At 36.7% G+C, this 26,726-nt stretch overlaps 1 protein-coding gene across 11 annotated transcripts in view; it reads left to right on the top strand.

Annotated features, from left to right (window-relative positions):
* The window catches only part of AUTS2 (activator of transcription and developmental regulator AUTS2), a 1,128,325-nt gene that overhangs the window by 460,464 nt on the left and 641,135 nt on the right, over positions 1–26,726 (top strand). Inside the window, exon 1 of one of the 11 annotated variants that reach the window (XM_038539036.1) lies at positions 26,528–26,587. The exons of the other annotated variants lie outside the window; for them this stretch is intronic. Coding sequence (XP_038394964.1) covers positions 26,543–26,587 — 45 coding nt within the window. The 5' untranslated portion in view covers positions 26,528–26,542. Of the gene's footprint in view, positions 1–26,527; positions 26,588–26,726 lie in introns of those variants that run through there. 11 annotated transcript variants of the gene reach the window in all.

Here is a 26,726-nt window from a genome sequence, read left to right as displayed (position 1 = left end):
AAGTCCATAGTTTACATTAGGGTTCACTTTTTGTATTGTGCATGCTGTGAGTTTCCATGTATTTTCATTGCTTGACAACTCATTTCTTTTTAGGACTGAAAAATATTCCATCATCTGGATATACCATAGGTTTACTTCTCTGTACACCTGAAAGACATACTGGTTGCTTCTAGGTATTCCAATTATTAATAAAGGTGCCATAAGCATCTGTATATGGGTTTCTGGATGGAGATTTTAACGTTCACATGTGTCAATTTTTTAAAAAAAATCAGATTTCTCTGTACAATAGAGCTATTGCAGGAATAACATAGGTCACCTCACACCTGTCAGAATGGCTAAAATAAAAAAGACAAGAGACAACAAGTGTTGGCAAGGATGTGGAGAAAAAGGAACCCTCTTGCACTATTGATGGGAATGCAAACTGGTGCAGCCACTCTGGTAAAAAGTATGGAGATTCCTTAAAAATTGAAAAGTAGAAAAAATGAAAAGTAGAATTACCCTATGCTCCAGCAATTACACTAATTCAACACTAATTCAAAAGGATGTATGCACTCTTATGTTTATTGCAGCATTATTTACAATAGCCAAATTATAGAAGTAGCACCAATGCCCATTGATAGCTGAATGGATAGAGGATGTGATACATATAGTGGAATATTACTCAGCCATAACAAAAATGAGATCTTTCCATTTGCAACAACATGGAGGGGACTAGAGAGCATAATGCTAAATGGAGTCATAGAAATAAAGTCAGAGAAAGACAAATGGCATATCATTTCACTCATATGTGGAATTTAAGAAACAAACAAAGAGAAACCAAAAAAAAAAAAAAAACAGACTCTCAGCTGGAGTGAACTTTTGCTTAAAAGTATGGCAGCATAGACTTCACTTGGGAACTTGTTTGAAATGCACATTCTCTGACTCCATTCCAGAAACTGAGTGGGACCTAGCAATTTGTTGTAAAAAAAGAGGGGACATGTTATACTAATAGTTACTGCTTATTGGCCATGTACCTTGTTATTGTTGTTGGAGTTTTTAAAAAGATTTTATTTATTTGAGAGAGAGACGGAGCATGAGTGGGTGTGAGGGGCAAAGAAAGAAGCAGATTCACCGCTGAGCAGGGAAATTGATGTGATGCTAGGACCCTGAGATCATGACCTGAACTGAAGTCATATGCTCAGTGGACTGAGCCACCTAGGCACCCCTTGACCACTTACTTTGTAATGTAAATCTTGCACACATAACTCATGTAATCTCAACCCTAGGAGGTATGATATTAAAATGTCTTATTTTAGAGATGAGGAAAAAGGAATAATTTAAGAAATAACATAGTAAAGCTTCATAATCAAGCTGCAGACCTCTCTGACTCGATTGTGACCTCTGCGAACTTTTGCCAAGCCCTCAAGGTGTGTAGATGGTCTCAGAGAATGTAACAGTGGGACTCAAGCCATAGCCTCATCATTACCCTTCTGTTTTCTGCTCCTCTGCTACTTTTCCCAGTCTCCCTGATAGGGTAGGTGTTCATTCATGCCTATGTCCAGGGGGAGGCCATGTGGTATAGTGAAGAGACCAGAGCAAGAGGGATAGGAACCTAGTGTTTCCCTTTCTTTGACTTCTTGAACAAATCTTTTGATTCTAGGCCTGTCTTTTGGCATCTTGGTGCCTCACTTTTATCATCTATAAAATGAGGAATTAGATGGATCTCTAGGTTATTTTTGAATTTTATCTGGATCTAATATTTAATTAGAGGTAGGTGGCCAAAGTAGGTGACCAACATACATGGAAGGTCCTTAATAAATGATGGGTTCCTCAACCCAAGAGCAAAACAACCTTATTCCTGATTCTGACATCCCTCCCACCATGAATTTAAACAGGTTAGTATTTTAATTTTCTTGAAAGGGGAGTTAAGAGTTACTAGATTTATGTTAAAATATCATGTTAATTAAAGATTTTAGGATTTTAAGACAGAGATAAGGAATGGGGCTCTGTGACCCCAGAACTAAAATAAACAAGTCATTGTATTTGCAAAAAAGTATTGTCCACTTGTAGTAGTTTTTGTAATAATGGTAGTTTAAACATATATTACTGTGACAAATAATAAAGGATACTTAAGGTAATATTCTTTAAGGACTATATAGACATGAAATAATTAGTACCTTTAATATCATGGTTTGGCAAAAGAAACTTCCTAATGGATTAGCTATTTATTTTATGAACTTGGAGCCAGCTTATAGGTAGAATTCAAGAGTTATTTTTTCCTAATTTCCCTCAAAACCTTTCATTTTACATAGAACAAATGCCTTTACTTTAATTTGAAATACTCTTACTGTTCTCTTTTCTAAAACTTTTAAGCAAACTCAGTTATTTCATGTACCTTCTATAGAAATAAGACCTGTTTATCCCAGTACAGTGTTTTTTTCAAACTCCAATTTTATTTCCTAAACTGGTTTGATCATTCCATAGTAGTGACATTTATTCCCATTATAACATTTCTAAATTATAGCCCATCCCTCTTATATTAAGCATTTCCCAAGCTCTTAGAATCTATGAAATAGCTAACTGTTGTAACATTCAATGAAGTTTAGGTTTGCCCCTCAGTATTGTGTTTGTGACAAGTTGCTCTATTATTTTGGGATAAGAGGTTAAACTGTTAAAGTATACCTGGGCTGACTTCAAAGTACTGGATTATGTACCAGGAGGCAGAAGATCTGGACTCATACCCTTCCTGACAGTACTTTGCAGACCAACCTTTATAGTCTTCCTTATTAGATCATTTGTCACATAGGTGTAACATCTTTGTAAGGGTAAGAGACTCTTAGTTTCCATGTGCTAAGGAGGTCTATGATTCCTTGCTTCTAGTGTGAAGGCAAATTTTGAGTTACCTTTGCAGGAGTTGTAAACTAAGTGAGCATTTTGAGCCTGGTTTGCATAGGGGATTGCACGTAGTTCAAGACTTTATTCAGAGTGGGACTCAGCCTCTGGTGCTCCCTTTCCTTTCCCACTATCACTGCTGGCAGTTGGTGGATGCTGGCAGGCATGCCGCATTTGGCATTTTGCAGATTGGCCTTGTTTTCATCAGCTATGATCACCAAAAACTTTAATTTACAAGTCAAACAAATCAAGGGATGGTTTATCCTCAATGTTGCTGCTGCTTTTTTTTTTTTTTTAACACACTTAACAGGATGTTATATTGGTATGGCAGAATGATTAAAAGCAAGATTTTAGAGTCTTCATCTTGAGCAAAGTTAGTTAGGATCCCAGCTTTCTCACTTACAGGCTGTGTGATCATGGGCAAGTTAACATCTCTCAGCTTGTTTCCTCATTGGTAAACCAGGGATCATAGAGTCTCTTAGATAACACTTGGTAGTGGTTAGGATTACATAATCAAGAAATGCTCTGAAAAGACACATACATTGTGTTAGGAGAATCTTAGTTATATAACAGCACACAAGTGGCACTGTTCCTTTTAAGGGTCATTTTGTCTCAGTTTTTGACTTTATCTCCTCCCTTCCCTTCTTTGTATGTGTTTTTATACTTGAAAAGAACACCACAGAAAAGAGTTCATGTTCCTGCTCAGTCACATTTCTTCCACTCTGTAGCGTGGCAAGATCAATTGTCAGGAGGGCCTGAAAAAAAATCAAACCATGAATTACCCTGCACTGGGTAACGACAATGGTTTAGATGGCATCTTCCTAATTTTTGCTTGACTTTTCTTTTTTCCAGGCAACAGTAAATAGAGGAGGAGGTAAGAGTATGCCTTTTAATTACTGAGTTCTAAATTCTTGGAATGGCTATCGTCTGTTTTCTCAGGATCAGACTAGAAGGCGTCATTTTACTATAGAAGAGCCAAGACTTGTCCTGAATGGATGTGGGTTCGGCAGAGCATCTTTAGCTTGAGGAATGAAGGCTTTGGATCGTATTCAGAGTCTGTGCTTCACCAGGCCACTCTTTATTTATCCTTTTAGTGAGTCCCATTTGTCTGTCCTCTGTCAAGGGCTCGTGTACACCATGCTGATTTAGTGCTAACTGGGGAGATTAGAAATGCCTTGCCTGGCGCTGTCAGCCAAATCTGAATCAGTGTCTGTGTACTCTGACCCATCTACTCAGAGAGGTTTACCCTTTGCTCTACTGCTCACTCTAATAGGCAGAAAAGCTCAGCTCACCCCAGCTTTTATACAGGGGTCAGTGCCAGAAATAGCTCTTTTAACACAGCAATAGAAGCAAAACAAATCCAGCAAGCAGATAGTATACAATGGCTGCTTTTAGGCCTTGGAACAAAAGAAAGTGGTTTATCTTTTCTACACACCACTACCAATACTACTCTCTGTCGTTTGCTAGAGAGTTTATCATTCCTGGGGGTCAGGGCCTAAATTTTCTTTACACAAATGCCTTCTAAGCAGGAACAGCTTGGGGCACTGGTCATTATTTTCATCCACAATTGTAATTTGGAGTGATTTGGTCATACAGATTTAAGGATAAATATGGTATCTGATGGACCCTGGATAGAAGACATTCTTCCAGAATGGATGGTGAAAATCTTTTCAAGGACTGTAATATAGAGGAGGTCCCTTGTGAAATTTTGCCTTAATGCTTGGAATTCTAATATGGGCTCTATTAGACCTCCAAAACCACATGAACTTCAATTGGGGGAATTGTGAGTCGCTTTGTCTTCTGTTCCTATCTTTCTAGGTAGTAGATCTTATTTTGTCAGTGGGTTATGTCTTTTCCTCTAAGATTTAACTTGGGGATCATTTTATTTGTATTTATAACCCCAGAGCCAGTAGTAGGTACTTATTAATCATTGAATGAGTGAATGAATGAATGACCAAATGGCAAACAAATGAGTAAACAGAGATGTGAAGTGTGTGTACATTTCTTTATATTTGTAAGGAGTACCCTAACATAGCATCTGAACAAATGCGCTTTTGGGAACCTACTGTCCTACCCACCGACCTTCATCAACTAATTTTATCAACGCCTCTTCCAGACACATTCTGGTGATGTTTTACATTTCATTTTTTTTTTAATTTTTATTTATTTATGATAGTCACAGAGAGAGAGAGAGGCAGAGACACAGGCAGAGGGAGAAGCAGGCTCCATGCACTGAGAGCCCGATGTGGGATTCGATCCCGGGTCTCCAGGATCAGGACCTGGGCCAAAGGCAGGCGCTAACCCGCTGCGCCAACCAGGGATCCCTACATTTCATTTTTTATTTCTCTGTCCACCTCTACCATGGTAAAAAGATTAAATGGCCAAACCAGTGCCCTAAATTAGCATGAGGGGAAGGTCTAATTTGTCTTTTGTCTACCAAAACCCAAGGGGAACAAATGTTGCCTGGGCTGAAAACTGTCAGCCAGATACTTTTCTGAATTGTATTTTGACTAAGAAGGAATTAAATCTTCTAAGCTCAGTTGAGGGTTAGCAATGTTGCTGACAGATCTTTGCATTCTGCAGGAATAGTTGGTGCTATAATAAGAAATAAATCAGTATAGATAATTTCACCCATCATTTTAAAGCATTTTTATAAAATCATGGTTCAAAATCACATGTGCATTGTCTTGCAAATTTTTACTTCAAAAAGCACATACCTGTAAGGCAACTGAAATTACTTTTGACTACCTTCTCAGTAGTGATTGATCATAAATTATGAAAGTTTCACTTATTAAGGTCTGTTTAAAAAGATAATTTAAAAGTATTTTCCGATTTATTTTGGAGATGAATGGTCCTTTCCTTTTACCTAGTAAAAAATGGTTTTGATTTTCATTTTTCTCAAGGGAAGACACATATTTGTGATTATCTTTGATGGAGGCAATAATGAAAATTAGATGTCTCCTGTCTATGTGAAACAGTCATCTCTAGGACATATTTCTGAAGTTTCATTTAAAGATCTTACCTTTTAAATCTTAACCCAAGGAATTTTATGAATCTTAAGGTCTTTTTTTTTTTTTTCTTAAACTTGATGGAACTAAACTCTTTGAACCTCACTTTTTCCACCCCCCCCCCCAAGAGCTATTTACAAATTTGTGTTGCACTCTAGAGTATGCCAGTACTCAAGTCAATGTAAAGTGAATCAGGAGGCTTGTTAGCTCAATATGATGTTGTCGGGTTTGATAACCAGGTTTCAGATTCGAAACCCAGCTTTTCCAGTTAGGCATTTAATGATAATCATTTCTCATTTCTTAAAGGAAACTTTTTACTGGGGAAAGAGATGAAAAATTTGATTAACTTCTGATACATTTCTGATTGCGTCCTTTTAACCAAAAGACAATCATCATCAAAACAATTCCTCAAAAGGCTTGTGGCATTTAAATTCTCTCAATTGAATTAGCTCAATGTACTGCCAGTCAGTAAAATGTGGTTTGGAATGAGGGTGGAAATTAAGTTTCTAAGAATGTAGTGTATACAGTAGTTAAAGAAATGCAATGAAAAGTAACAAGGAGGCACCATTTTTCCACTTATGAAACGGACAAGATCTGTAGACATGAGACTAATCACTGCTGGGAAAAATATGGTAAAACAATTACTTTTATACAAGCCTTTTTATAATGTCGTGGGATTATTCAAAATATTAGCACCATTTGATCCATTAATTTTGTCTAGGACATTGTCTTGAGATAGTAATTGGATGTGGTGAAAAAAAACTTTATACACTCTAGGTACCCTACCTCATGTCAATGCATGGTTCATTTATGTTATTTTTATATTTTGCAGTGTTATAAAGAGGTTAAATGTACTTTAAAAAATCTTTACTACAAGGGAAAATATATTATTTTAATTTCATTAAAAAGTATATATATGCAAAGACACTTATGTGAATTATGTGTATGTGTGTGCGCATATATGTATATATATATAAAGACCATAAGAACAATAATGAAAAACTAGAAGGAAATGCACCCAGATGTGTACAATGATTAGATTGGCAATACATAAGTAGGTTTATTTTTTACAAATGATATGTATTCTTATTTATAATCATAAGTGATTTTGTTTTCAATGATGTTGCATAACCGTGTTCTTTCTGACATACTACAGCCATAGTGGGACACTGTTCTGTATCTTCAGGTTTAACTGATGATATTTGCTTAATAATGAATGTGGCTTAACAAAAGAAAGGCAATCATATCAACTAGGTGATTAATACAACCTCTTCAGCTTCCTATCATTTCTTTGGCTGATTTACTCTCTTATCAAAGCAGAGGTTCTTAACTGCAGAGAAATGCTCAAACATGTCAGAATGAAATCCAAGTGATCACTTGTTTTGCCTTGGGCATCTGCACTTTTTGTAGAAGCATGCTTTCTCTGTCTGAGGCCTTTCGATAAGTAGTGGTAATCCCGAAGGATTGATGTAGTCATCCTGAGCTTGAGATTTCTTTTCACCACTAAGATATTTCTGTGTCACTTGCATCTTAATGCTTCCATGTATTTTTCTAAAGCACTGGGGAACTAGGTACGGTCACTTTGCCTTTTTTTTTTTTTTTAAGATTTTATTTATTTATTCATAAGAGACACAGAGAAAGAGAGAGAGAGGCAGAGACACAGAGGGGGAAGCAGACTCCATGCAGGGAGCCTGACGTGGGACTCGATCCCGGATCTCCAGGATCAAGCCCTGAGCTGAAGGCGGCACTAAACTGCTGAGCCACCCGGGCTGCCCCACTTTGCCCTTTTAAGTATGTGCCCAACTGCTCCCAAAGCGTATCAAGGTCTCCAAGTGATTAGGCACAGAATGGCAAGAATCCTGACCTCTGTGGAGATTAAAGAGGGTAGAAGTTAGTCATTGAGGAGGGTCAGGGAGTCCTACAAACAGCAGAGCTCTCTCCGACTCTACTTGGACAGAGCTAGGCCTCTGCCTTTTGTGGTGTGTGTGAGCCAGAGAACCCTTACTTTTGAATCACTGTCCATGAAGATTACTGAGTCCTATGATGTGCCATACAAAGTTCTAGACACTCTTACAGATGCATCTGCACATTCAGTTATTGATCACTTGGTCTTGTAGGACCATGACTTCACCATTAATTTCTAGCTATGTAACATAGGATCAGTTAGGTCAGACTCTTGGTTTGTAATTAATTGTAATTTTTCATGCTTTCATGTTACCAATAAATATCTATCCTAGTAATCCTGTCCTATTTTAGGCCTCTTCATTCCAGGCTGTTTTGTGAGATTTGTCATGTACAGTCAGCGTGGTGGCTGGCAATCTTGGATAATGTTTGAGTGCAGGGGATATACGTGTTTATTTAAATTTGAACAGAAAATATTTAAATGGGACAGAAATTCATCAGGTACAGCAAAAGCCTTAATAATTGAGAATGTGAATTTTTTTTTTCATTAAAGCACAGATTGTTTAAAATACAGAAAGACTCAAGATCTTTCTTGGTTTCTTCTGGGCATAACGGTCTATGATAAATTCACTGTTTTGATTAAATGCTTAGTTGACTTGAGCTTTCTATCTTCTGCTCAGAAAGCACTGCTTGAGGAATCTAAATCCATTTGGGAATCCTGACTGGAAGCTCTACTAGGGTCTTCATACAAATGAGTGCATTGCTTCATGGGCTCCGCAGTTTGTTTGTGGCTGCTCCTTTGTAGGGCGGGAGGGAGGGAGCCAGCCTTCTGTACTCTTTCACCATCCAGGAGGAAGTAGATGCTGGTTCTTGGTCTGTGGTCTCAGAAGACAGCATACTCTCATGGCTTCCCCCAAACACACCTTCCTGAGCCCTACCTCATTTCTGGGGAACAAAGATAGTTCTTGATTGCACACAGTGCTGAATTCTCCCTACAATATGAGGAGCCCCTTCCTTTTCTCCCTCCCATTTATCACTTCTAGGGATGTCCCAGAGAAAGTGCCCATCATCAACACCATATTAGGGGAAGAATGGGTTCACACTTTAGCAGGTGACTTGGGGGTGGTTGGCTGTCAGCATGCTTTTTTTCATATTGGCTTGTTGCTACAGGGTCTGATGCTGGCAGATTACAACTCTGTAGCTAGTCATTTTCGATTTATTTGAACCTGTTTCTCCAGTCTACTGAGCTTTCACTGGCTAGCATCAATTCAGACACATTGCAATTCCTCAGAATCTCTATCCCCATCAGATGGTTCGATCTACGAGAAATTTAGCTAGAGGCGTTTAGACAAAAAAGAAATATTGTGGCTGGGGAAGCATTTAAGTTACAGGAGGCAGCCAGGGCTGTTTTATTACTTAGGCCTGTGTCACCTGTGATGACCCATGAGAGTGGAGAATATTGATCGCTTGTCACTCAAGGCATTCAGCAGATTGCATTGACAAAGCTTGGCAGGTCTCTAATAGCAGGGTTACTGGCCTTGGCTGTGACCCAGGGGAAAACTCTGCAGGCCCTATTACTTGGCGGCCTTTAACTCTTATAGAATTGGGAGAGAACACTGACAAAAGCAAGGACATGATTTTACAGTTACAAATGGGTTTTCCTGCTTGCTTTCTTCTCCCCTCTTTTAATTCACTTTTCTTCTCTTCCTTTCTATCTTACCTTTTCTCCCTCATCCCTGCCAGGCCCTCCTTTCTTATTATAGATGATCATGGTGATAATGTTTTTCTAGAATAAAAAATCAGATTAGAAAATGCTTAGTAGGCGTAGTGTGAGGCCTGAGTTGTCTTTTCCTTTTAGTACAGTTTTTGCCCAGATCCCACTGTTTCAGGTGATAGAAAGTACCTGTATATGTCTGTGAACTTGAGGTATAGGGCTATGCACAGCTGTTGCTTTAAGACGTGCCACTTCAGGACAGAGGTGATCCTTCCCCCTCTTCATTCCCTGGTAGCTCCCCTCTTCATTCCCTGGTAGCTAGGGTTTGTCCAAACCTTCAGTGCTACATAATCCAGAGGTCCAGCTGTAAGTAGTGTTCTGACATCAGCGAGGCAATGGCAGTAATTTCAAATTGGGAATGATTTTATTATCCACCCCCTATCTTTCATAGGCACTGCCTGTTTTACCCAAGGATTCAAATCGTATGATGTTTTTATTCCCACCACAGGTTCATGTCCACTGGGATACTGTTCCATAATGAGTGTTTCTGTATTGCTGCCATTTGCTTTAAGAAGTGTGGTTTAGGTTTTTTGTGTACCTTTCTCCAAAAGGATCTGGTTTGTCATCTTTTGTCTCCCTGAAAGAGGGAAAGACAAACATCATTACCCCCATTTCAAAGTAGAGTAAGTTGGTTTGTAACTCTTTTCCTAATCACAGTGATTGCACTGCTATAGCTTTAATTCAGTATTGTCATTTAAGTTTCCTACCATATAGTAAATCTGATAAAGAAGTTAATGATCATGTATCTGTTCTATATGAACCTCTGGGTTTTGTGGTGGTTTTTTGTTCTTCCCATAGTTCTGTTTTTTGACCTTTTCCAGGTCATCCCTTCACTCCCTCTTCCTATGCAATGATTTAGGAGTGACCAGGATTCTTCCTCTTTTGATTTCATGGACGATCATTGGTGGCAAAGAGGTTTCTGCTCTTTGCTTAGGTTCCTCTCTTCTAAATATTGGCATTTGATATCCAGAATTAACTACATGACTCTTGTTTTATAGATTCTCAAAAAAGACAGGAAATCCTAGAATATTGAACATTCTGTTCCCTTTGCATTTATTTACATTCCAACATTTGGCCACAGGTGAATTGTGCATTATTGGGAGGGTTACTCTCTGAGCCTCTGTTTCTTTATCTGTCAAATGGAAGATAATATTGTCAAAAATAAATGAGGCAGGCAGTGAATTATAGGCAGGTGTGTGAATTATATCTTCATCTGATAAGGAATTAACCTATGTAAAGTTCCTAGCGTAGAAACATCCTCCTTTTCTTCCTTCTCCCTTATGCAGCTATAGGCCTATGAAGACAGAGTGAGAGCCAGTATAGAGGGCAGTATTTGGGGAACAGGGAGCATTACTGGAAACAGAAGTGTGAAAGTATTGCAAGAGGCTGTGGGCCTATTAATATTCTATAGCACTTTGAGCCACTTTGAATTAAAATACTTATCTGTGAAAGGTTTTATAATTCATATGACCTGAAATAATTTACACCTAATTAGATTTTGTCAACTGAATAATTCTGTCTCATGTTGCTTCCACAGAATAATTTAAGCAACTGCATTTTATTCTCAAAATAGTTGTAAATGTCAAATTAATTTTGTTGACATGATCAACATGTAGAAGAGCTACTTGGCAGAGTTGTTTGTCAACTGAATTTATTATGGGTCCCTACAAACTATGTAGAATGATTATGGTCTAGCTGACTTTTGCAGTTTCTTGCTTTCCTGGAAAGAGGTCATTGACAGTGGTTACAAAAACTATTATGGCATTTCTGCCCATCTGGTTAAAAACCCTTTGAAAATCTGGATTTTTCTCCCTTCTCTTTTCATTATACATAGAGTGTCTTTCCCTTTGGGAGTTGCCTTTTTTTTTAAATCAGGGTGAGACTGGATTCCATGTAATTGCCTTGGTGTTTATAATATTCTTCATTAATGCCATGGGGCCTTTAGTTTACACTGGCCATATATAAATTACTGCTCAGCTTTACCTTACCTTTATTTATTTTGGACCATTTCTTTCACTTGGAGGGCCTCTCTGTCATCTTTGAAAACTTTGCCCAAAGTTAGTGTCCTTGTGGTTTATTTCTAGCTTATTTTAGTTATTTAATTTACTCTAAATTCCCTTCATCACTCCATCATCCTCTGGACCATCCTTCCAGTTGCTAATACTAAAGTCTTGTCAGTTGAAAGCTTAGCTTAATCCAGTACTTTCCAACTCTTGTTTTATCCTTGTATACGTAGGAAATGATACTATTTGTGCAGTACACTGAGGTCAGTAGACAAGACTCTTTGCTGTTTGCAGGCAGCCGGCCCAGACGCCATGACCAGCCATGACATCAGAGGGAATGAGTATCTTGGCATGCACACTGTCCTAAAAATTCGGGCCTAACCAATCCCTAAGTTAAAACTAATCCTGGTGGGTATGGGTGTAAATATGACAGTATTTGACACAGAATTCATTACCAAAAGACAATATGTATTTAGTATTCTCAATGTATAAATAAAGAATAGACTGAATAGTTCTGATTTTCGTAAGAGAGAAGAAAGTAATTTTAGAATCCAAAGACCAGTAAGCTTTAAATCAACCCAGAGAATATTCTATAAGGTATTACTAATGAATACTTTCTGAGAATTTAGTAAAAGGCAGTAGTCATGACTGGAAACCAGTGTGGTTTCACTTAAAATGTTATGCGAGACTGTATTGTTTCCTTCAGAACAGGAATTGGCAAATTTCTTTCTTTGAAGAGCCAGAAAGTAAATATTTTAGACCTTTGGGCCATACAGTCTCTATTGTAACTATTCACTTCTGCCTCTGTAGCGTGAAAGCAGCTACAGACAATATAAAAATGGATGGACATGGCTCTATTCCAATAAAACAGAAACAAACTGTGGACTGATTTGGCTTGTGGGTCATAGTCTGCTGACCCCTTGCTTTAGGAGAATGTCTTAGATGATGTGTACCTGGGTGTCTGCAAGCAATTTTACAAAGTTTTTCACACAGTTTTTGTAGAAAACATGAAGTCTGAAATTATTAATAGCGCATTTAGGCAAAATGATAGCAGGTTGAATAATTACACAAACATGAAAAATGGTCTGTGGTTGCATGCAACAGGGCTGTGCATTTGATTCCATTTTATCAACATTTTTATTCATGATGTGATTGTGGTCAGGGTGGTCTCGACAATTAGATAGACAATCTGATGCAGAGAGAGATCACTTCCACTGGGTAATTGGAGCAGAATCCCAAAAGGTCTCAGGTTGGAACAGTAGTTCAGATATAGCAGAGGAAATACTGAGAAGAGATAGATGTGAAATCCTGTGTCTAGAGCTAAAAATACATCTCAACACTACAAATACAGATTGTGAAAGCATAGTCTAATAGCAGCCTATTGGAACAAAACTAGGAGAATATTCAAATTAAAGAGCATGCAGAAAAGGTTATCCAGGTGGTCGAAGGGACTCAGAAACATGTCTTATTAGAAATGGTTGAAAGAACCAGAGCCGTTTAGCCTGGAGGGATATATAACAACTGTCTTCAATTATTTAAAGGGCTGTCATGTAGGAGAGGGATTGAACTTATTCTGGAGGGTCCCAGTGGAGAAAACTAAGAGCAGTGGGTAGAAGAATACAGGTAGATCCATTATAGAAGGAAGAACTTCCTAACAATTTGAGCCATCCAAAAGTGGGATGGGATTTATGAGAGGGCTTAGGTCACTGGAAATATTATAGATCCCTGTTGGTGACTGTCTAGGTTGTGAGGGAATATTTACTTTGACTTGTGATTGAATGAGATGTTTTTTTATGGACAATTCCAATTCTGAGAGTTCATAAAAGAGACCCAGGGAGAATGTGCTTTGCTCTTTGCTCCAGTAGTTGGCAGAGCCCAACTAGATGTTTTGAGTCTCCTGCCTGTTTTCTGTGATTGAAATGCTGAATAAACATATTTAATGTATGTATGTATGTATACTTGTCATCTTCATGTGATTGGTAAGAGACCCTGTCACATTCACTTGTCATCTCATAAAGCCTAACACATACTCTGTAAATAGTAGGAGCAAAATAGGTACTTGCACTCAAGTGAATTTGAGTAGCAGCTGAGGCATATGCAAATGTTTTTTTTTTTTAAACTACTCCTGGTTTCATAATGAAAGCCCCTGAAAGATTATCAGAAATTATACCTATGGACTATTAATAGATTGGTGATATGAACCGAATAGCTCTTTGCCTTTATTTGTCTTTGAAACACACACACACACACACACACACACACACGCACGCACACATGCACCCACACATGCACACACACACACAGGCCTGCGTGCACACATCCAGTACTTCACCAGGAATGGAAGCAATCAGGCTGCAATATCTGATCAGGATTGTTTTACCTCCTGTGCATGGCTATGCTTTGCCCCCTTCCTGCTTTACTGCTTCCTGGGCAGGCCTTCCTGCTAAATTATACTCCAGATCCATGGATGTCTGGAATATATTTTCCAGTCTTTTGAATACTATATTCCTAAAAGTAGTCATTTGCTGTCATTATAATTCTGGAAGATTTAATGCTGAGATTGATAGTGGATCTGCCAAGGTCTCATTCTTTGATGTTTTGTACTTGGGCAAGTGGTCAGGGATCACGGCCCATTTATCACTGCATTCCTCATGGCCTGTACTCTGGGCCAAGCATGTGGTAGCTAGTCAGAGAATGTTCAGTTATTTGCTTTAGTAGAATTCTGGTTAGTTTTACTGTTACTTCAGCCTAATGAAGTAAAATTTGTTGCTAAGACAGTGTTTTCTTCTTCTGTGTGGAAGGAGGGCAAAGATATGGTGATTGAGTCTCTCTCACTATCTGCTTACCCCAACTTGTCCAAGGAAGGGAAGGGAGAAGGGAAGACAGGTGGGAAAGGAGAACAGAGGAGGAAGAAAGCAAGCTATGGAGGGGAGTAGAGAAAGAAATTCATCCTATTTCATGCTGAGAAGACTTTCGTATTGAAGGATTTTGACTTTGCTATTGATATACAACTTATGTGCCTCTTTGTATAACTCTGGTCTGTTCCTGTGTTTTCATTGCATTTTGTGGATAGGAGCAAACAGAGCCTTGAGACATATTTTTATTAAATGAGTAGAAAAAAACTCTTAAAATAACTGTTAATATGAGGACTATTTCTTTGTTTTTATTCTTCTCAACTTGTTGGCTCATTTGGTAGAAAATATGGAACAGTAATGCCAGGGGTAGGTTTACCAGTGTTTCTACAGATTCATAACTAACAATCAAGGAAGACAGCCTGGTTGTAAATAAACTTGTGGAGTTCATAGTTCATGCACTCCTTAACCACTAATGGGAAGAACTCAAATGCCATTTCCCAATGATAGGGAAGCAGGAAGCTTACTTTTGTAACAACAAAAGGATTATACTTTGGTGTGCTTCTTAGCAATTTAAAAGAACCAGTTGTTAAATTTTCAGGAATTTTGTGAGCTAGTTGTCAAACACAGTTTTAAAAAATTAAGTTATATGAACTTGGTTTTTTAAAAAAAATTATGTTAAATTTACTTAATTATAATAAATATTCCAAACTCATTACTTTCCAATTATTTTGTTACATTTAATTGTTATGACCTTGATCTTACTGTTTGGTGAAAGTACTACATAATGATGTGCTACTGAGCATCCCTTCCCAACTGTGCATTTAGTGCCATTCTTTCCATAGCTTGAAATCAGCCATGATTGTAGTATTTACACGACAGAATTTGGTAAACAGTACAAAACCAGACTTGATCACTTGCTTTGTTGACTGTCTAGACTTTAAAAAATATAAAGGCAAAAATGTTATTAATACAGATTAAACATATTTATTTATTTTAAAGATTATATTTATCAATTTGACAGAAAGTGAGAGAGCATATGCATGGGGAGCATCAGGCAGAGAGAAAGGGAGAAGCACCCTCCCTGCTGAGTAGGGGGCTGAGTGCAGGACTCAGGACCCTGGGATCATGACCTCAGCCAAAGGCAGATGCTTAACTAACTGAGCCACGTAGGCACCCCAATATAGATTAAATTTAAATTTTGTTATATATATTTTTAAATTTTGTTTTATTTGTATAAAAGAAATTATATATTACATCATGGGTAGCACAAAAATTTGAAGACATATTGGTAAATGTAAAAACTATTATCCAGTTCAAGGAAGAGGTTATTCATGTCCTTGACAAATGAAGTTCTGACATAAGTCTTAGTTGTTCCACTTCTGTTTTACTGGTTTGAATATACCAATCAAGTTTCACATCAGAATTATACTCATTCTTCAGATGCAAACGTCGAGTGGCTACAGATAGAAGAGTCACATGTACTTCAACAGAGGAATTCTGTAAAAATCAATTGGCTGTTTGGTTGGAATTTATAATAAAAAAGATTATATACTTTAGTTTCATTTGTAAATCGTTTGCTTGATATCTTTTGTATCAATAAGATTTTAATAAATGTGTACATATGTAGGCAAGCATACATCTTTTCCCAAGGAGCTGGCTGTTCAGCATTACCAACATGCCATTGTTTAAAATCCAAATCAGGATTGCCTGGCTAGCTCAGTTGAGGGCATCAGACTCTTAAAAGCCAAATGGGAAACAAGGTCATTGATGATCTTGTGTGAATGGTGAGATTTTTGTTTACAATATAGCAAAAGGGTCAAATGCAAAGGTCAAATATAGGAAATCTTCCTGATTCCAGGATATGAAGTTGGGATATTGAATGCTAGATACTAAGAACACTTGAAGGACTCTACCATATTCAAAATTACATTAGAGGGTATTGAAGAGAAGTGTGACATATCCTTAGAATCACAGAAAGACTTTGGAATCCAACAAGTTGAAAGGTAAGTAAGGAGGAGCGTTGGGCACGAAGCAGGCAGTTTAGTTACCTTGAGCATTTGCTTCATAGCCAATGCTTGAGAATTTATCTACTTGGAATTTTCTCTCCAAGCCCTAATCCATGAGGAGTAAGGAAGTGTAGGGGTAGGGTGGAGGTTAGCCGTTATGTTGAATTGCTCTGTAAAGTACTGCAGTAATAGAAGAAACTTCGTGTTCTGGAACCATTATTAAAGGGAAAAGTCTTGAAAAATAAAGAAAGTTTAAAAAATAGCTTTAGAAATTCAAAGGAAAATGGTCTTCTGTCTCTACTTAACCAGCTAAGACAGCTCTAGTAAAAATATATTTTTGTGAGTCATTTTTGGTTAAAGAAAAGAGTTATTTCCACTCATCTAGCACACTCAATGTTGAAGAATGTTTTGTTTAATTTACTTTAACTAGAAATAAAATGTGCTTGCTAAAATTTATTGACAGAATTGCCAGGTGATCTAATAGCTTTGAAAAGTCACTTTTAGTAAATAGAAATCAGACTTTTGTTAATGAATTGGTAAATGGGAAGAAATGAAAACCCAGCTGATGCCAGTTAGTGTGTACTTTTAGGAATGGAAAAATTGGTGGATTTTCCTTTGGGGGTGTGTGTGTGTGTGTGTGTTTGTGTGTGTGTGTGTGTTGCAGTATTGATTTACCTGATGTTCTGTTGTTCCTGTGCTTTGTGTATGTGTGTGAAGGGAGGTATTATTAACATTATGGTTCCCTACCTCCAAGATCCATTCCAAAAATAATTTTGTTAATCCTAAGAATGTAACTATGGAAATAAAATGGCTTTTCAATCCTGTGTTGACTACGTGCCTACAATGTTGATTTGCTAATACCTGGAACTTCCAAATTAAATTTTATGGTATATGGATGATTTATTGTAATCTCTCCTACAAGGAATTTCATCCTAAAAACTTTTAAAAATCATCCTATGGTGGGGAGTGGGGAGCATTTCTAATTCAAAGCAGAAGCCAGGCTAAGATCACATGTCTCCGTAGAGAAAAGAGGAGAGGTTTTACTTGTTGCATATGTTTTAAAAATATTTATAGATACAGCTGGTCTTTTAGTACTTTATTTCTGGTTTTAATGATGAAATTCCCAAAGGACTAAAATTGTTCCAAACAGTCTGAACTGTGTCTGAAGTTCAAGAACAGTATATAGTGGATCTAAAAACTTTAATCCTTCTTGGAAACTTTGAGTGGGAAAGCTGCCCTTTTAGTCTTGTGTTTCTTGAATTTCCTGTTAGCAAAACACCTCCTTGCTCCTATTCAGTCCTTAACCAACTGCAGACTGCCTTTACTTTTCTTTGCTAAAATATTTTCTAATAAGGTCCTCAGTAAATTCCTAAGTCATAAAATCTAGTAATTTTGCTCGTTTCCTACCCGTTCAGTCAATCTCTAATCATTTTACTCAGTGCCTGTTATGCATGCAACCTGATGCCAAGGCTACATTAGTAAATGAAGCATATTATGTTATATTGTGGAGCTCTCAGTTCTTCAACACTGTTGACCTTCCTCCTTAAACTTCGTGAAATCGCTAACTTCTGGTTTGTGAAATGATTCATTAATGGTTCTTCTTTTAATACTGCTTCTCATCCCTACCTCTACCCCATCCCCCTCATTTTGCTTCTGGCCCTCTCTTTGCTTGATAATTTATTTTCTTCATACTTTCTAAGTGGATTTATATGGCCAAGGCTTTTAGGTTATCATCTGCCAATACACATATTAGAAACATATGATCCAATTAATATTCATGTACAGTGATATAATTATAGACTGTTCTATTTTACTTTAGTTTTAAACTTTATTGAGGTATAATTGACATATGTAATGAACTGCTTCTATTTAAACTGTACAGCCTAGTAAGTTTTGACATATATATAAACCCACATATATATAAACCCATGAGACCATTACCACCATCAAGATACTGAACAGATCCCTCATCTCCAAAAGTTTCTTCCTGTCCCTTTGTAATTTCTGTCTCTTTCACCTTCATACCCTGCTACCCTCCCTTATTCCCAAGAAATGTTTTACAACAGTTTAGAGTAGTATTCATTCTTAAGAATTTTGTATCAGTGGAATCACACAATATATTCTCTTTTTTTTTCCTAGTCTAGCCTCTTTCAGCATAATTATTTTGGGATTTATTCACTTCATGTGTATGCTTATAGTTCATTCCTTTACTTTTCTCTTCTTTCTTTTCATTCATTCATTGATTCATTCATTGATTCATTCATTCATTCTTTTTTAAAGTAGGCTCCATGCCCAGCATGGAAACCAGTGTGGCACTTGAACTCTACGACTGAGATCGAGAGTCAGACCAACTAAGCCACCTAGGCGCCCGTGTAGTTTATTTCTTTTTATGTTTGTATTATTCCATTCCATGGCTATACCAGAAATTGTTTATACATTCACCTATAAATTGCATTTGAGTTGTTTCTATTTTTTTGTTATTATGTACAAGTAGAGTATGCATTCTTTTTTTCTTAGATAAATACTTAGAATAATGACTGGATAATGTGTTAGGTGTTCGTTAAGTGTTCCAAGAAAATGCCAAACAGTAATCAGAGTGGTTGCACTGTTGTACCTGGCTGCCTGGATTGTGTGAAAGTTTCATTGCTTCCATATCCTCTCTAATATTGGGTATGGTCAATCTTTCTCATTTTAGCCATTCTAATAGTTGTGTAATAGTATCTCATTATGGTTTTGAATTGCATTTCCCCAATGACTAATGATGTTAAACATCTTTTTATATGTTCATTTGTCATCTCTGTATCTTCTTTGGTGAACTGTCTGTACAAATACATTGCCCATTTAAAAAAATTGGGTTGTTTGTTTTTTGCATTACTGAGTGTTCTTTTTTATGGATACAAGACCTTTATCAGGTATATGGTTTGCACATATCTTCTCTTAGTTTGTGGCTTATCTTTCTATTCTCTTAATAGTGTCTTAGAAGAGTAGAGTTTTACATTTGGATGAATTTTAATTTATCAGTTTTTTAATGACTCATTCTTTAGGTGTCATTTCTAAATGTCATTTGTAATCCAGAGCTGCAAGTTTTTCCTTACGTTTTCTTCTGGAAGAGTTATGGTTTTAGTCCCATTCATCAATTTGTCTATCTCAGGGTTGCCAAACTAAGGATCATGTGACAAATACAACTCACAGCCTTGATCTTGTACAGCTTATGAAGGTAAATAGAAGTTAAGAAAATGTGACAGAAGCCATGTGTAGTTTGCAAAGCATAAAATATTTCCTATCTGGCCCTTTTCAGAAAAAAAAAAAATTCTTAAGCCTGGTCTATTTTGTCAATACCACATGTTTTAATTACTATCTTTTTAAAAAGAATTAATTTTTATTTATTTATTTATTTATTTATTTATTTATTTATTTACTTACTTACTTACTTACTTACTTACATATTTACTTACTTACTTACTTACTTACATGTGCAGGGGGAGGAGCAGAGGGAGAGGGACAAGCAGACTCCATGCTGAATGTGGAACCCGACTTGTCACTTCCTTCACACCCTGAAATCATGACCTGAGCTGAAACCAAGAGTTAGGCACTCAACAAACTGAGCCACCCAGGCACCCTATATTTACTATCTTGATTACAGTAGTTTTATAGTGTTTTGAGGTAAGATGTAAATCTTACAACTTTGTGTTCATTCAATGTTGTTTTAGCTATTCTTGGTCCCTTGCATCCATATGAATTTTAGAATCACTTAGTCCATTTCTTTTAAAAAGCACCCCAGGGGCACCTGGGTGGCTCAGTTGGTTAAGCATCCGCCTTAGGCTCAGGTCATGATCTCAGGGTCCTTGGATCCAGCCCCATGTTGGGCTCCCTACTCAATAAGGAATCTGCTTGTTCTTCTCCCTCTGCCTCTCCTCCTGCTTGTTCTCTCTCTCTCTTTCTCTCTCAAATAAATAAATATTTAAAAAATTAAAAAGCACCATAGAATAATTTTGATTTAGACTGTATTGAATGTATGGATCTTTTGTCGAAAAATTGACTTCTTAGCAAAATTGAGTCTTCTGATTCATGAAAATAGTATATTTCCTTATTTCTTTAGGTTTTAATTCCTCATAGGTAGGTTTTTTAGTTTTTAGTGTACATATTTTTCGTATTTTGGGTGTCAGATTTATCCCTGCATATTTTGATGCTATTGTAAATGATATTGTTTTATTAATTTTAAGTGTTTCTTTGCTAGTATATACAGTTGATTTTTATATATTTATCATGATAAACTCAGTTATTGGTTCTAGTGGCTGTTTTGTGAATTTATATGTATTATGAATGTAGTCAACAATGTCATCTGTGAATAAAGATAGTTTTACTTTTTTCTTCAGTCTGTATGACTGTCCTTTCTCTTTCTTGTCTTATTATACTAAATACAGTCTCTAGTACTACCATAGTGAGAGTTGACATCTTTATCATTTTACTGATCATAGTTGAAAAGCATTCAGTTATCTACTTTTATTTAGGGTGTTAACTGTAAGTTGTTTTTAGATGCCGTCTTCATTTTGAAAAGGTTCCTTTCTATTTCTTGTTTGCTGAGAAATTTTTATAAGGAATGGATACTAGGTTTTTTTCAAATGCTATTTATGAAACTATTGAAATGATAATATGGATTTTTTGTGTCAATTTGTTAATATGATAAATTTCATGACTTTATTTTCAAACGCTAACGTATTAAGGTAGCCTTTTTATTACAGGAATATGCACCACTCCAACATGATATATTGTCCTTTTTATATGTTGTTAAATTTAGTTATTCTGGAGTTTTCTTCCAGTGTCTTTGTCTTTGATATCGAGGCAATTCTGGATGATAGAATGCCAGTTTTCAGAAAGAGTTTGTATAATATTAGTTATTATTTCTTTCTTAAATATTTGGTAGAATCTATGAAGGAAGCCATCTGGGCCTATAATTTTCTTTGCAAGGTTGAACTACACATTCCATTTATTTAATATAGGACTATTCAGGTTTTCTAATTATTTTTGAGCTTTGATAGTTTATATTTTACATCATATTTATGCATTTCTTCTAAGTTGTCAAAATGTATTGCTGTAAAATTGTTTATACTATTTTGTTTATGTGTTATTTATATCTTCCTTTTATATATTTAATATTTCTAGAATCTGCTCTGATGTGATTTTTTTCATTGTAAGTATTAGTAGTTGATGCTTTCTTCCTTTTTATTTTCTTCCTGATTAGTCTGGTTTAAAGATATCATTTTCCTTGATCTTTTTAAAAAATAAGTTTTGGTTTATTCTTTATTGTCTTTCAGTTTTCTCCTTCATTGGTTTCTGCTTTTATTTCTTTTATTATACTTACTTTTGTTTTTTATTTGCTCTTTTTTTTCCATTTTATGGTGGAAGCTTAGAGCATTGGCTGAAACCTTCTTCCTTTCGAATACATGTAGTTCTATAAATTTTGCCTTTTACGTACTAGTTTAGGTTTCTCCCACAAATTTTAATATGCTGTGTTTCATTATCATCCAAATCAAAATACCTTCTAATTTTCCCTTTAATATCATTTGATCAGAGAATGTACTTTGTATCACTTGAATACTTTTAAATTTATCAAGACTTATTTCATGGCCTGCTATACGGTCAGTTTAGGTAAATATCCCATGTGTACTTGGAAAGACCATGCTGTCTATGTTGTTAAATGAAGTGTTCTGTAAATGTCAATTATTGATAAAATTCTTTAAATCTTCTGTAGCCTTCCTGATTGTTTACTTGTCTTATCGATTATCAAGGGATTTTCATATCTTTGTATTTGTCTGTTTCTCCTTTCAGTATTAGCAGTTTTTGCTTCATCTGTTTTGAAGCTTTATATTATTACATGTAAACATTTAAGATCCTCTTAGAGCATCTGGGTTGCTCAGTGGTTGAACATCTATCTGCCTTTGGTTCAGGTCATGATCCCAGGGTCAAGTCCAGCATTGGGCTCCCTGTGGGGAGCCTGCCTCTCCCTCTGCCTGTGTCTCTGCCTCTCTGTCTCTCTCATGAATAAATAAATAAAATCTTAAAAAAATAAAAAAATTAATATATATAAAAATAAATAAAATATATATATTTTTATTTTTTTTAAGATTTTATTTATTTATTCATGAGAGAGACAGAGAGAGAGAGGCCGAGACACAGGCGGAGGGAGAAACAGGCTCCATGGAGGGAGCCCGATGTGGGACTCGATCCTGGGACTCCAGGATCACGCCTTGAGCTGAAGGCAGGTGCCAAACCGCCGAGCCACTCTGGGATCCCCAAAATATATTTTTTAAAAGATCATTATGTCCTCTTGATGAATTGACTTTATTGTGAAATATTCTTTTCTTTGAACATACTTTGTTTTTTGGAAATATAGCTACTCCAGTTTTCTTTGGATTGTTATTGGCATAATGTGTCTTTTCTGTCCTTTTGCTTCTAACTTCTTTGTGTCTTTACATTTAGAGTATGTTGATCTCACACAGCATATATTTGGATCTTTTTTTTTTTAATTGAATCATGCTATCTTTGCCTTTTTAATGTGGATATTTAGATTGTTTAGATTCTATGTGATTTTGATATGGTTAGATTTAAATATTTCATCTTCTATTTAAAAAAATTTCCATCTATTTTTTGTTTTCCTCTCTCTAATTTTTCTGCCTTTTTAAAATCAGTTAAATATTTTTTATCATTTCATTTTATCTTTTTTCTTGGCTTAATAGCCATAACTCTTTGTTTTATTTTAGTTGTTGCTTTAGCTGTTATGGTGTGTTTCTAATTTGTCACAGTCTACCTTCACGTGATATTACATGAATTCATATATAGCATAAGAACCTTAGAGTGACATACTTCTGTTTCTCCCATTTCTTTGTATACTTGTACATTTTTTTTACTTCTGTGTATGTTATAAACTCTATACTACATTGACACTGATTTTTAATTAATTATCTTTTCAAGTTAAATTTAAAAAATGCTTCTTACACCAGCTGTGTTGTTACCTTTTATGATGCCCTTCATTCTTCTGTACTGATTTATACTTCTATCTCTTATCACTTACTGTTGGCCTTAAAGACATCCTTTAACATTTCTTAAAGTGCTGGTCTGCTGGAGAATTGTTCTTTTAGCTTTTATAGTTTTAAAAAAGTCTTCATTTTACTTTTCTTTTTCTTTCCCCCTTTTTTTTTTTTTTTTTTTTTTGAGAGTGAGCGGGAGCAGGGGCGCCTATGAGTCAGAGTGGAGGGATAGGTGGGGGGAGGGGGGAGAGAGATAGAATCCTGAATAGGCTCCATGCTCAGCAGGGAGCCTGATGCAGGGCTTAATCTCTTGACCCTGAGATTGTGACCTGAGTTGAAATCAGGAGTGCAACCCTTAACCAACTGAGCCACCCAGCACCCCTACTTTTGCTTTTGAAAGTTCTTTTAATTGTGCGTGGAATTCTGGGTTGACAGTTTCTTTTTTTCACAGTATTTGAAACATTTTTTTTTTTTTTTTTTTGCTTTTGTCTTAATTGCATTGCTTCCTATGAGAAGATCCAACTCTCATCTTTTCTACACATACTGTGTCTTTTTTCTTTGGATTTTTTTTTTAAGATTTTATTTATTTATTCATGAGAAACACGGAGAGAGAGAGAGAGAAAGGCAGAGAGAGACACAGGCAGTGGGAGAAGCAGGCTCCATGCAGAAGCCTGATCCGGGACTCGATCCCAGGACTCCAGGATCACGCCCTGGGCCGAAGGCCAGTGTGCTAAACCTCTGAGCCACCCAGGGATCCTCTTCTTTGGATAGTTTTAAGAATTTTTCTATTACTAGTTAAAAGTAATGTGATTATGATCTGCATTGTTGGTGTTTTCTTTATGTTTCTTGTACTTATAGTTCTTCGAGCTTTTTAGATTTGTGGGTTTTCAACAACTTTGGAAAATTTTCAGACTGTTTTGATTCTCAGCTAATCATTTTATTACCTAAAAATCCAACTTTAAATTACACCCTGGTACTAATAAAGAAGAAATTTTTGAGTAGTTCATTTAGAAGTTGTTGCCACACATCTGATGTTTAGAATGTTAGGGTTAAGTCTCATCACTTGAAACAAAAAAATTGTATGTTTTCACTTTTAGACTCTGGAACTGATGAGGTTTTTTATGGAAGCTCAGGCACTAGAGCCTCTGTATATAATCACATGTTGACCTGTTTGGCTTGCTTACCTCCTGAGAGTCTTGGAAGTTAGGTGAGGAATAGGTGGTCCTCACACCTGAGATGGTGGCTCCTCTGGGTCCTTTGGTTATTGTCTGAACATCTGCTTTTCAGCTCTGAGTCAACATGAGCACTCAATTGCCAAAATACTATCTACTGTTCCCCAATGTTGTATTTATATGAAGGCGGCCATCTTGTCAGAATACATTTAGCGTCAATTTCTGTAGGTGTGTACTGTGTCCCAGTGCTATAATTTGCTATCATGATGTATGAGAGAAATAGAAAAGCCTTCAATATTTACCTACTGGTTATCAGGTAGATGTCTTATTCTCTTAATTTTACTATAGCTGTAACAGTAAAAAGTTCCATAAGCAAGAGTCAGATGCTCCAAATTATATGAGTGTGCCCCTTACAGGTCTGTGACTTAAGGAGATGGTGGCATTAAAAAAAAACATAATTTCAGCAGTATGTTTTTATCCTCCTCATTTTTAATAAACGAGTTCTGACAGATGAAAAGGAATCTGCTGTAGCTCAGATTTCCTGTGTTAGGCATATTTCAGCCATAGACTAAATTATCACAAGAATTTTCAAATGATTCCAACTTTTTCCTGTACTTGGTACCACAGGATACCAAGTTCTATTTTTGAGCTGATAAAATCCTCCTTCTGAAAGCATTTGTTTATTATATTACAGCTTCACATGAGCTGAGCTCCATCCTGACCCCGTGTTAAGTGTCTGTGGTAGATTTCATTACATCCATATACTGGAAGTCCTGCCAATATACTGGCAGCAAAATCCTAGTGGAAAATAAATGGCAATAAAAAAGAGAAATGATAGCCTGTGTGAGTGGTGAGGAGCACAGCTTTATTGAGACTGGACAACCCCAGAGTAGTGACTTGGCATGCAGACATGAGTTTAAGAGAGTGTGAGTGAAAGCTGATATTGGAATAACGACTCTGTGGCACAGACATGGGAATAATTTAATTAATTGCACTGAAATTTCTTTGATGAATAGTTATGTGGTGATAAGCATGAGGTCGAACAGCAGAATGAGTTTCAGCTTTTTAATGGGCCAGCACAGCTGCAGTTTTGGATGCCTTCCCACTTTATTTTCCCCTGCAGCTCTCCACTGATTTACTCATCCACATCTCTCCAGCTAAGCTCACCACTAGCAGGGCTCCCTCTCCATGTCTGCTGAGCTGAGGGGCAAGTATGTTGGGCATGGGAAGCAGGCTGGTGGACTGCTTTGAAATGAAAACTAGATCAAACGAAAATTGTGGGACGATTTCCTTATGATGGCTGCACCTCCCCTCCTCCCCAAATCTCTAGGATGCTTTTACAGAGTCTTTGCTGCTAAGTTGTATAAAGATTTTAATAAAAATTTCTTGTCCCTGGAGAAAGAGGCATGTCTTTGTTGTCAGAGAGCTAGAGGGAAATGAGCAATGCAGCCCAGCTGGAGCACCAGCATTAATCCCATGACTCGTAGCCTGTATTTTCAGACAGATCAATTACTTATGGCTGTAACCAATCTCTCACCATTTTCTTGCTGTGCGGGGCTCCATTTCCAGACTTGGCAGCTGACATATCCTTCCAACTTGATAGAACTTCAGCTGCAAATCTCTTCAGGTCTGCTGCCTCCATTCATCGAGGTTATACAAATGAGTTGTTAAATAAAAATCAAAAGTCAAAAATTGTGGGTGGTAATCTCGCTTAGCTCAATAGCACCCGTGGATCTAAGCAACATTTTCAGTTGGATTTTTTTTTTTTTTTTTTTTTTTAAACAAGACAAGTGATTCAGTTGTCTTCCTTCCTTCACTTTTATGGACAGGCTTTGCATGAGAGAAAAGCCTTCTCTAGAGGGAAGAAATTATCCACAGTGGATGCATTTCTTATCAACTTATAAGTTGAAAGATTAACTCAGAATGGAGAGGAAGAAGATTATGAGGATACACGAAGGGCACGTACAGGTGAGCTGTATCTAATGCATCTCACACACAGTGAGTCAGCCCCTTTCAGCTGCTAGGCTGCCTGGGCTTAAGACCAGGAGATTCTGTATCAAAAATAAGTGACCCTTGCTAACACACAGGTGGCAGAGAACATGTCAGG

Source organism: Canis lupus, chromosome 6 (genome assembly GCF_011100685.1).
Source record: "Canis lupus familiaris isolate Mischka breed German Shepherd chromosome 6, alternate assembly UU_Cfam_GSD_1.0, whole genome shotgun sequence".
Lineage (NCBI taxonomy): Eukaryota > Metazoa > Chordata > Mammalia > Carnivora > Canidae > Canis > Canis lupus.
This window is presented reverse-complemented; position numbering and strand designations above follow the sequence as displayed.